The 12,121-nt window shown below is 30.3% G+C and overlaps 1 protein-coding gene across 2 annotated transcripts; it reads left to right on the top strand.

The window, feature by feature from the left end:
• Positions 1-5,052: 5,052 nt before the first annotated feature.
• LOC111278361 (zinc finger protein 1-like) lies at positions 5,053-6,234 on the top strand. Of its 2 annotated transcripts, none has more exons than XM_089765120.1 (2): positions 5,053-5,561; positions 5,934-6,234. In XM_089765120.1, the coding sequence occupies exons 1-2, from the start codon at positions 5,354-5,356 to the stop codon at positions 6,065-6,067; spliced, it is 342 nt and encodes a 113-aa protein (XP_089621246.1). In that variant the 5' UTR covers positions 5,053-5,353; the 3' UTR covers positions 6,068-6,234. The 2 variants fall into 2 exon arrangements, with proteins under 2 accessions (XP_089621246.1, XP_089621245.1); XM_089765119.1 differs by having other exon boundaries at positions 5,053-6,067; positions 6,172-6,234.
• Positions 6,235-12,121: the final 5,887 nt, after the last annotated feature.

The following is a 12,121-nucleotide window of genomic DNA, read 5'->3' as shown; positions in this document are numbered from 1 at the left end:
AAAATATGTGTTTAAGGGTGATCAACCAATGATTTTTTTTTTTTTCATAAAGACGTTTGTCATTTCTAGTTCTCAATCATTTATTTTTTTTAATCTTTTCATTTTTTTCATTTCTTTTTCTCTTTCTTTATTTTTTCCTTGCATGTTTTCATTTTTTGATAGAATGAATTCAAAATTTTTGAACTTAACTTACTTCAATAAGGCATTCTTTCCTAACATAGGATCCAATGTTTTCTTAATGAAATCTTTATTTGAACTTACCCCCTAATGTGGAGGGTGATTCTTGATTAGAGTTCATTTAAAAAGAAAAATCATTAAGTTCAAATTGGGTAGCAAATGGATTATTTCTTATTTTTTGAAAGGAAACATGAAAAAAAAGCCACTTATCATATTAAATGTGGAAACTTCCATTGAAGAACGATCTAGAGAGAAGATTTTGTTTTCTTTTCTCTTTACTTTTGGAATCATTTGAATATTTTACCTGCATGATATTAAAATCAACTCTTTTCTTTTCATCTTTTTTTTTGCCTTTTTTTTTTTATAAAAGTGTAAGAGCTTATCTAAATAAAGTTGTAAACTTCAAGAGCATTTTTATTATTTTGGCCAAAGTGGAAATATAAAATTAATTGTTAGATGAAAAGCTTGCTAAACAATGAACTTGATATCGTTGAAGAACTTCTAGTGCACCAATGATTGTTTATCTTTCAAGCCTTGTATTGAACTAAAGATAGAGTTTTCAAAAGATCAAAGGGCACGGCTTCAACGCATGCTGCAAATGCCATTTTCTTTAAGACTTATTTCCTCCCTATTAGTTATGATATGTTAAAAGTGTAACTGAAATGCCTCTAGGATACAACGAAGTATAATTTGACATCACCTTGCACTTGTTATATCAAACCACTAAACTTCTTTGATATAAGATGAAAATACCTTACTTTGAACAAGATTTTCTACAAAAATAATGTAAAAAACACTTTGATTCTAATTGGAAAGAGAATTGTAGAAATAAGAGAAGAATGTCAGAATTTTGGATGTCTTCTAAATGAGTTCCAAACATCTCTATTTATAGAGATTAAAACCAATGGTTGTGATCTTTTAATTGTGTTGTTTCAATGAACAATAATTTTATTTAATCAAGAACACATCTTTCTGGATAATTACAGATGTAATTATTCATATGAAAGATTGTTTGATTCATTCAAAGAGAAACCACTTTTCATTTTTCGAAAAGTTACAACATTTCAACTAGAGTAGTTGACCTTAGAGGCAATCGACTACCTCTATGTATTTTTTCACTTCTAGAATGATTTAACAAACAGGGCAATCGACTGCATCCTTATGTAGTCAACTTCCTTTATATTCCAAAATGTTTCCAACACAAGGTCAGTCGATTCCCAGCTTAAAGTAATCGACTTCCTTGATCAAATTTTGAAATAAAAGACTTTCAAAACTTAATGGTCGATTGTCTTAGGTTAAGCAACTACCTTGATTTCTACCCAAAGTAGTCAATTGCCCTAGAGTAAGCGGTCAACTACTCCTCTGTTATCTTTGAACAAAATTGTATTGAAACTTTGTATTTTTCTAGAGTGCATGGCAATCGACTCATTTTGCATGAAAGTCGACTCCTCCTTTTACAAGTCTTCTCCGATTTATTCTTTTTATCTTTAGAATCAATCTATTGACCATTGGACTTTACTTAAGCTATTTTATAGCTTAATTTAGTTTCTCTTTTTATTAAGACCTTTTACTTAATCATTAATCTTTCATATTTCCAAAATTATGTATTAATTAATTTAATAAAATATTTTACGAATATATCTTGTCTACATATAAAAGAATCTCATTACTTAAGAAATAATCTCAAATAATATCATAATCGTATTATAATCTTAATTATTATTTTAATTATAATATAATAATCCTTTGACTTCGTCATTAAGGAATATTACATAATACTATATTAACAATGTATAATAGATTATTAGATAATGTTTAGGGTTTTCCTTCACGTGTATATCTATAATAGATGTGGTTTCAAGAGAAACTTTCATTCTTGCCATCTTTTCCAATGTGGAAGCTTACCTAACATTTTTAATTCAAACATTCAACTACATGTCATCCAAATCATCTGCTTAATTATCATACTGTATATGTTCATGTGTGTAATAATACAGTCCTAGCTAGTGGTGGATATATATCATTTTGGACAGTGCTCTAAGAGTAATTACATCATTACTTTTTTAGCTTTCTTTTTCATTAATGTTTAGATTTTATTTAAGATTTCATCTTTAAAGTTTCCAGTTTGAATTGATTGTTATTATATAAAAAAAAATTATATATAAAAAATTATATATACAAAGACAGTCATGAAGTACTTAATTTTAGATTCCATGTAGCTGAACTAACTAAATCGTATTTAGAGAAACTTAAAAGCTAATTAGGAAAAAATAGTTCGATTAATTAATGAGATGCAGGCAGCTAGACTTCAAATTGTAGGATGAACTTTTTATTAAAAAGAAAGGTTGGGTCATCCACTGCCATAACATGAAACTTAAATGTTTATTTATTTCACATTCAAGTTGTATGATAAATTACCTAATATGTCACGGCACAATTCCTGAACAAATTTCTGTGCTCTCACTTAAGTTGTGATGTCAACTTCAGGTATTTTATCAAGTTTACATATCTGTCCCATTTCAGGGAGGAAATAAATACATAAATCAATTATCGACCATCAACCAAATTTTCTACAGAGTTTCCAGTGGTTATGGAGAACAAATACATTAATGCATTACCTTTCAGAAGATTATTAATATTTTAGCTCGGAAAAATAACTTTAAATTGTCGATGTTTTTTTTGGACGGTGGGTGATTGGAAGTCTACTGAAAGTTGATTGAATGGTCTATTTGGCAATTGGAGTAACTTGTTTCAAAGAGAACGGTTAAGGGGCATCAATGGTAATATTTCAAGGTGCTGTCCGACGCTCAAATTTGCAATTTGTGAGAGCTTAGGGAAAAAAGGAACCAGGAAGTGAGAGAGATGGAGGTTGGAGAAGGTAGAAAGGGCCTGAAGGATTCTTGAATAAATTATCTATGATCCAATCTTATCTTTTATACTGAATTTGTATTGATGTGATCAGTTAAATTACTTGATATGATCAATATTGGACCAGTTGAGTTAATCGCCAACATTATAGCTAACAAATACTGACTTAACAGTCAAGATATTGATATGACAATCAAAGTATAATAAAACTATAACTACTTTCTTCTTCTCTTTTTCTCACGTGGCTCACATGGAAAAGACCATAGATAACAATTATTCCTACTTAGAACCAATTGGGTTTCAATTTTCTAGCAACTAAGTAGATTCTAATTCACTTAGGTTTCTTTGTTTGTTAGTAAAAATCAAAGAACATTCATCTTAAATCAATACCAGCTGCCCCAGTTATCACCCAAGTTGATTGCAAAATATTATTGAGTACCAAATAAGCCTAATGACCACACCGATAAGGAGATCCAAGTATTAGTATCATATTAGGTATTTAAACATATTTAATATTATGTATGCTTTGTCATTAGCAATTTTGAATCCGCATTAACTTTGATCATATACTAGTATATAAATAACTAATCTAATTAGCATGGAGGGTAGCAATTCAAAAATTCATATGGGGGCATATATATAATATTCTAAAATTAGACCCTAAGCTTAATTGCACTTGTAAATTAATAACAAATGTACTATGCTCTTTTTGGTACATTAGGTGTATCATTATTGAGCAAGGTAACTGCTTACGTTAAGACATTTAGCTGTAAAGAAGCTTATAAATGACCCCATTTATTGCTAAAATATTCCAAGTTTAATCAACATTCAACAGTTGATCTGCATTTCATCTTTTTTTTTTCCTGTTGCGTGCATCCAAATCTAGGGTTGTGCAATGGTCCAGGGTTGTTCATAGGTCATCATGAACTGACGGTTTTAGATGGATTTAAGGTGATCTGGAAGTTTAATGAGTAATCAATTGTCTAAATATTTTAGGACTAACACTGTTAAGAATTAATTTTATAATTTTACGTAAGTGATTCAAGAGAGTGATGGATTGATTTATAATTTAAAATTTTAAAACAATTTTGTATGAATAAAACTAATCTTATATGAATAATCCATAATCTTAATTTTAAGATTGTTAATTGAATCATACACGATCTTATCCAAATGTATTTTTCATTCGATACTAAAAAGGGGGAGAGAGATTTTCATTAAGAATTTTAAAGATATATTGTTCCCAACTTCCCTAACAAAGAGTTTAATGTCATGTCAAAATTTTTGCTCAATGCCTTAAATATTCCAAGTTTCGGAGTAAATACACTGAGTTTTTGTGTACGGATGTATAGTAACTCTTATTAATAACATTTTGATGAGTTAAATTGGACAAGAGACCGTTCCTTGAATAGATAAGCTATGATGCATTAGAAGCAAAAGGACAAAAAAAGGGTGTGATATTTTTGAAGCTGATTATTAATCATCTGTCTAAAAGCTAGCCAACCTTGAGGTAACATTAAAACTCTAGAAAAACAAGTGTCATAGGATAATTCCACTCTAGTTAGACCAATGTATTTTGGGAATCCCAGGAAAGCTGCTCCTGCCTCGACCTAGCTACTTTTTATCTTGGGGTTTTTTGGTCAGAAGTTATGGCCTTGAATATGCCCCCAAAAGGCTAAATCTCAAGGACAAGAAATGTAAAAAGAGATGAGTGTGGGAAGACAAGCAGAAGTAGCAAAAACACACTTAATGGGGTATATGGAAGAAAAAAGAGGCACATGGACATTGGGTGTTCCTCTTAAGTTTCAATCAAAATGTTTGACAAAACATACACCTCCACCTCTTTTTTTTTTTTTTTTTGGCATAGGACACCTTAATCTGAGATTAAAAAATAAAAATTATAAATATTAAAATTCAAATATCAAATTGATTAAATATCATCTTTTATAAATAATTATATAAATTAATTAAATTAAATATTAGTTTCTATCTCTTTTTCTTTTCCCTTTCTGTCTCTTTCTTATCTCTCCAAGCCTTCTAATATTAAGACCTTGTAACGGTAAACAGTGTTACTTGCATAAATTCGAGCTTTAGATTGCTGAGAGCATTTATTACAATATACATCAACATTTCACCTCACTTTCTATTAAACCCTTTTCCTCCTGGATCATCAAAACCAAGAGTAAATTCTCAAACATCATATTCACCTCTCATAAGCTTGGAGCCTCCAAAATCTGAGATATCTCTCTTTGAAACTTCAAGGATCATATCATTATCAAATGGCCCAGCTGCAAGTCTGAGAACCTCGATGGATAGCCAGATGAAAGGAAAGCAACCAGAAGAAAAAGACCATGAGCACCAAGAAGATGTAAACTATGATCTTCTGTTGGATCTGAGCTTCTCCAGCAAAGATGATTCGGATTCGAATCAAGAGCTGAAGCCTGAACTCAACCTCATCGACTGTTTCAAGACGGAATCACCCGATGATCAAGATTCTTTGGAAAATCCTCATCAAGGTAATGAAACTGAGCCTAGAGTATTTTCATGTAACTATTGCCAAAGAAAATTTTATAGCTCACAGGCTCTAGGAGGGCACCAAAATGCACATAAGCGAGAAAGAATATTAGCGAAACGAGGACAGCGGATTGGTGCAGTCTCTTTTTCAGCTTTCAGTCACCCTAATACACATCTTAGGCGATATTCTAGCATGGCTTCCCTTCCTTTGCATGGTTCTTTCAATAAATCACTTGGAATTCAAGTGCACTCTATGAACTACAAGCAATCTTTTGTTCCATCAGCACATATTTATGGGCATAATAGATGGTATAGATCCCCTATTGATCAAAAACTGCCAATTGCTCATCTTTCAATTGAGAATTCTCATGTAGGAATTAATGGTGAATCATCAGCAAGTGGTGATGCTGCAAGATTCGAAAGTAGTGTACGAAAGTTTGGTCCAGCAACGGAGGGGATGGGCACCGATCAAGATGAGTTGAAGCTTGACTTGTCTTTGAAGCTCTAAGTAGTCTAGTTTAATTCTTCCTTCTTGTTTAATTGTTCTTGTTTTTCTAGAGTTTTTTTCTTTGATTTTTAATTGCATCTTTTGTAATTGCATTTTGGTTTCAGAGGACTTGAAGAGATTTTGCTATTGGCAATTCTAAAGTTGGAAAAACTTTCCCGATTCTACAACTTTGAGGCTTGAAAGTGTGAACTTCAAAGTTTCCTTATGCGCTCTAATGTGCTAGCCAAATCCATTCCACTAAGTTTTCTTTGATTAATCTATTTCAGTATGGACGATTCTTCATTATTAAGTAAATATACTTTCAGGGACAAATACGTAGTCATTTTCATTTTGAAAGCTTAAGATGTGAAGGGACTTTAGCTATTAAAGATTGCTTTTCACACTAACACAATAGAGATTTTTATATGCATTTGAGCTAGGTTTTGAGTTTCTCTAGTGCATGAAGAATATCCAAATTATTATTATTTTTTGTCATTTACAGTCAAATGTAAATTAGGGTAGTGTGACATTTGATCAAATAGATTGAATTTAGACCTATTCTTTAAATGCTTATTTCATACCGATTCAAAATTCAAATTTGAACGATAAAATTGTAACTCTTTACGTGTTAATTTTTTCAACCAAATTATCTTTTCATTAAGTTCATGTCTTTTAGAACTAAATAGGTGACATTTGCAACCCTTTACTAGTGAAAGAACACCTTATGAAAAAGTGATAACTCATTTGAAACTAAACTAGCCATTAGCCCATTATAGACAAAGTTGTCGAATTTGAACTAGATCACTTTGTAATTTTGTTCCAAATCACTTTCCTAGTCATGATTTGAATGCACACTCAAAGGCACTCAAATGCCTTAAAATAAAATCATACTAAAGGACTTCCCACACATGGCATGCGAATGCTTTTGGTCAAGCATCCAAATGTTTTAGTATAAAAACATTCCTAAAGTTAGGAAATTTAGTTAGCAATTGAAGAGAGAAAAACAAAGAATGGTAGGGAAAGAAAAAGTCACAAGTTTTATTAATAATCTTCCTTAAAATATTCATTGGAGATGGTTAGATCATGTATTTCAAAGATTTAGGTATGTAGACGATGTTTTAATTTCTCGCAATAAAAGTAGAATTGGAAAAAATATCAAATTTGGTCAGATTCAGAAACTTGGAGAGGTGAAGATAGCAATCATAAATCTCAAGTGAACATGGTTATTGGATCACAAAATCAATGTTACTATTGCAAGGTTCAGTCAAAGAATATATTTTTAGAGAAATCATAAAATCCATGATGTTTAAACGAAGACATCAAAGAAGCAATATGGTAGTGATAATCAGTATGAGAGGAGGTTTGTAAATATAGTAGTGAATCAGAGCAAAAGTAATGTTCAAAATACACTTGTTAAAGATATTTTACAAGATGTCCAATCTTTCCTTTCTTCAGAATCTGGTCAACAACATTGTTATAATCCTATAAATATGAGGAGAACATTGTGTGTTAGGGAAATAAACAATAAAACACTACATTGGCTATCCAAAACAATGGTGGGTGTCTTTAAAAGCTTTTATTGAAAGTAATATAATAAGTGAGCAGTTCAAAATGGAAGGAGTTTGCTGATTTAAGGGTAAGAAATTATCAAGAAATAATTTTTTATCAATTTTGAGGATTTTGGAATGTTTGAAGATACGTAGATGGATGACAAGACATTGCTAAAATGGGTTATTGCATGTAAAACTATGGTCAACAAAGTTTAAACTCATGAAAAGACAAATTTGGATGACTATGTACTGATGTCTTGGTGCATGCTTGGAACTTGAATAGTTTGAGATTAAAGACAACTTATGGGATGAGTGTATCTTTATGGATTCTCAAACTTTAAGATTTCAATATTTCCTTCAAGGTGTAACGCTCATATATATAGATTCATTACAAAAATATTAAAGAATTCATTGATTTAAACATTGGTGACAAAGTATACATAATGAGAGTAAGTGAGATTGATTCTAAACTAGTTTCAAAGTTTCATAGTTACGTTACATCTCAAAAGTGTGAAGACGTTAAGGATACCAAATAGGTATCTAGTTCTAGCGAAGACGAATAGTCAATAAAGTGTTATATATCTTTGGAAGATGATGGGATCTCCATAGGAAAAGATGTTAAAATGGTTGCTAACTCAATAGAAGATAAGGAAAAAAATGCCTTTCAATTATATGCTAATATTCAATGTAGTAAAGAGAGAGACATGAAAGGTGAATCAGAGTCAACTAATGCAGTTTGTATAGATATTGATGCTTTTATAGTTAAAGAATATAAGGTGCCTAAGGAGTCGTTAATTGATGATTTCGATTGGCCTAATAACATGGTTGATAATCTGAAAACAACAAGAATAAGCAAAGATTTGAATGAGTACGAAAACATATCAGACATAAAAGAGGATATTGAATTAAGATCACCTTTTTTAATATTAAGGCTTGAGAATGATGAAGCCTATAGGAAGGATGTTATGGATTCTTATTAAGCTGTAAGAGTTAAGATGAAAATAAGTAAAGAGTCCAAACCTTTTTTGGCAATGTTAATGGGCAAAAAGTTTTATAACAGATTACTTATTTTTATCAAGGTACTCAAATTGTGTACTTGATACAAAGGATACAAAATTAAGTTGTTATAAGATATTGAAGAAGAATTCCTTAATAAACTAACAAAGAAAGATAAAAAGCATAAGAAGAAGATGTGTAAGAAGTTAAAAAAAAAAGTGTGAAGAATTAAGGAGAGATAATTATGATTGAATCTTTATTGATGATGATGTTCAAAATATAAATAAGGTTCTATTAAAGGAAACACAAGAAACATGAGGATTATTTAGTCATTAAGAAGCTACAAGAGATGATAGATAAGGATTAGAGGTGTGTTAATTAATTTCTATGTTTTCTCCTTTTATTATGAGTTCTTTTGTTTATTAGCTATGAGATATTGGAAAGTCTAAATAGGTTAGATGGGTAGTAGGCAGTGGCTTGGAACGTTAATTAAATGATGTTTGTTAGTGGAAGGAATGGATGGTTATTAGAATATTTGTGTCTTTATGAAAGACGCCTTTGATTTGAATAATTAATAATAAATGGCCTAAAGTTCAAATATATGATTGGTTTTTATGTTGAGTGAATATATGTTTGGTATTGTGTGGATTGATACTAAGTAACAAGTTTGAATTTTTGTATGTGATGTGTAACTATTTATAAAGATTAGGTGTAGTTGATGACAGGTTGGTGATGGGTTATTTGATGATCCTGCTTTGTGTAGGGGTGATTCTAGTGTAAATGGTAACTTTGGTAGTTTAAGTTTCTTTTGTGTTGGATGTGAAAGGAGGCTAGGTTCTTGGTATATTTAAGTTTATGGGATAAGATTGCTATATTCAAGTCATTATGGTATTAAAATTATAGAGTAATTATGATTGTTCTATGTGGTGTGGAGAAATTATGATGGTTATGGATGAAATGGTTGTATTAATGGGGTTTGTTTTATTACTAGACTTTATATTGTAAGTTTAAGGTGTATTGAAAGCGAAACTCATGCAAGATATAAATGAACATACATATATACCTTCTTATTTAGCATAAGTAAAAATGAAAACTGGACTTGAATTATTGGTCATTGAATAAGATCATAGTATGAAAAATTATTTGTTTTCATAGCATAGATCTTTCAATCACAGAAAGCAAGAATTCCTTTTACAAGTTGTTTCATTATTGATCTTTTTATCCCTTTCTCTTTGTGTTTTTCTTTTATGTGAGGAACTTTTCTCTTTTGGTATGTTTTGCTAATGGCTGAATGCCATATATTTCACAAGAGATATAGGCAGCAATTTATTGGTTTTAAAAACCAAAATTTAATTGTCTAAAGACAATTCATTTTTAAGAAACAAACTGCCTTATAGTAGTTATTGATAGATGGGGTGCTTAGGTCACCATTATGGGTGGACTTGACCCATTTTCTTAATCTCCCATTCATATAGAATGGGTGCCAAACTTTTATAATCTCGAAAATGTTTTCGTTATTCTTTATACTGGGTTCATATAAAGAAATAAGCCTTGTGATCAGTTTACTTTGATAGTTTAATTGCTATACGACTTTTAGGTGCATATAATAGCTCATAATCACATTTAGTCACTTATATAATTATTAGATAAGTATAGTAACTCTCAAGTATAAATAGAGTAAGTATGTAGCATCCTAGATCCATTTAGTCACAATTCAAGTTCCTCACAATTTTTTTTTTATCATATTGCCTAATATGCTTGTGTATTCACAATTATGTTCAATGTTTCAAACATAATTAGTCGACTTGTGAATATAACTAAATGCGATACAAAAAGATCTTCTCTTCTTCTATAAATTTCTCCATTCAATTCAACTGCTATCCAATATGTCCTATTAGGTCAAATCATCTATAATCATTGGTAACATTCCAATATAACTAACATTAAACTGAAACTTTAAGAAATAGTGAAAAGTTTTAAGGGGTGTTAAATATGAGATCTTCTGATCTCAAAGGTCTTATACGACAATAAGCAAAGATCTATTCTTCTGTTATCTTTGTTGATCGAATAATGCACATATGGTATGAAATACATGTTATGGTATTACTTTCTTTTTCCTAAAGGGTAATGTTTTTCATCATTTGTATTAATACTGTACAGGTGATAAATTAGATACTCTTAGTATAACTTAAGTTCACAACTCTACTTAATTTTACATAATCAATTAGACTTCCACCTAGGATATTAAGACATACAAAGTAAATTGTGGGTTTATTCACTTTTGGCCACAAATTCTAATATCAAGTGACTTCATCATAATTCCTTATCAAGGAGATTCTATTTAAAGCTTGGGCTCTCAATTCATAGCTTTAACATAATCTTATCTCTATGGTGCCAAACCATTAAGGCAATTGCTTGTGCAAGAAAGCCAATAATCTATCTAACATATTTTTTAAATCTTATCATATTATACATATATATGTGTGCATGCATCACAAAATAAAGTACTAAACTTTAATGACATTAAATGTATTCAATACAAGTCAACTCAAATGGGAAAATGTCATACATTATTTAAAATAAAACTATTCAATTAGTACATGTCCATTAATATTTATGCAACCTTAGATATCTTATGTGGTTATTAGACACATATTTAGGTATGACCTTAGTAAATAGATCTGTAAACATCTTATATGTAGAACTGTACTACACATTGACTTTTTTGTGCAATCGTGTTTCTCACGTAGTTATACTTGGTATCTATATGTTTGGTCTTAGAATGATATTTGATATCTTTTGTGAATACGATTGTAGTTTAACTATCGTAATTCATTAACACTAAGTTAGACTCATCCTTCTCGAACCCCAAATGACTTAAAAATCTCGTAAACCAAATAGCTTCTTATATTATCACTAAAAATGCTATAAATTGAGCTTTCATTATAGATGGTGCTATACAAGTCTATTTTTTATTGTTTTATGAAATAACCCCACAATTCAATAAGAAAGCATAGTTGAAAGTAGATTTACTTTAGTCTAAATCTCATCCCTAATTGGCATTCATATAACCAACCAAATATAGATCACTTCTTTGATAGCACAATGAGTAATCAACAATGACTTTTAGATATCGTAATATCCATTTAACAACTTTTCAATGGGGTTGATCTAGATGGATTGATATTTGCTTACTATGCTTATAGTATACTAGATGTTCGACCTTATGTACATCATAACATACATAAGGCATCTAACAACACTAGAGTAAGAAACTCTTGACATATGTCCTTTTTTTTGTGAAGTTTTAGGACACATTCTTTTACTAAAGCCTTTACCTTTTGCCATAAGAGTATCTATTGGCTTGTAATATTGCATATTAAAGCATTCCAGAATTTTCATAATATATTGCTCATGTGAAAAAACTAACCACTTCTTGGAACAATCTCTCATGATTTTTATACCAAGTATATAAGCTGTTTCTTTTATATCATTCATTTCAAATTTTGAGGACAATCAATTTTTCACT

This window comes from Durio zibethinus, chromosome 8, assembly GCF_047325235.1.
Source record: "Durio zibethinus cultivar Kanyao isolate XHJ-2024 chromosome 8, ASM4732523v1, whole genome shotgun sequence".
Classification (NCBI taxonomy): Eukaryota; Viridiplantae; Streptophyta; class Magnoliopsida; order Malvales; family Malvaceae; genus Durio; species Durio zibethinus.
Note: the sequence above shows the minus strand (reverse complement) of the source record. Positions and strands in the feature narration are given on the sequence as shown.

What these genes read in the sequence shown, in the direction of transcription:
- LOC111278361 (XM_089765119.1), top strand. Translation starts at nt 5,354, where the DNA reads ATGGATAGCCAGATGAAAGGAAAGCAACCAGAAGAAAAAGACCATGAG.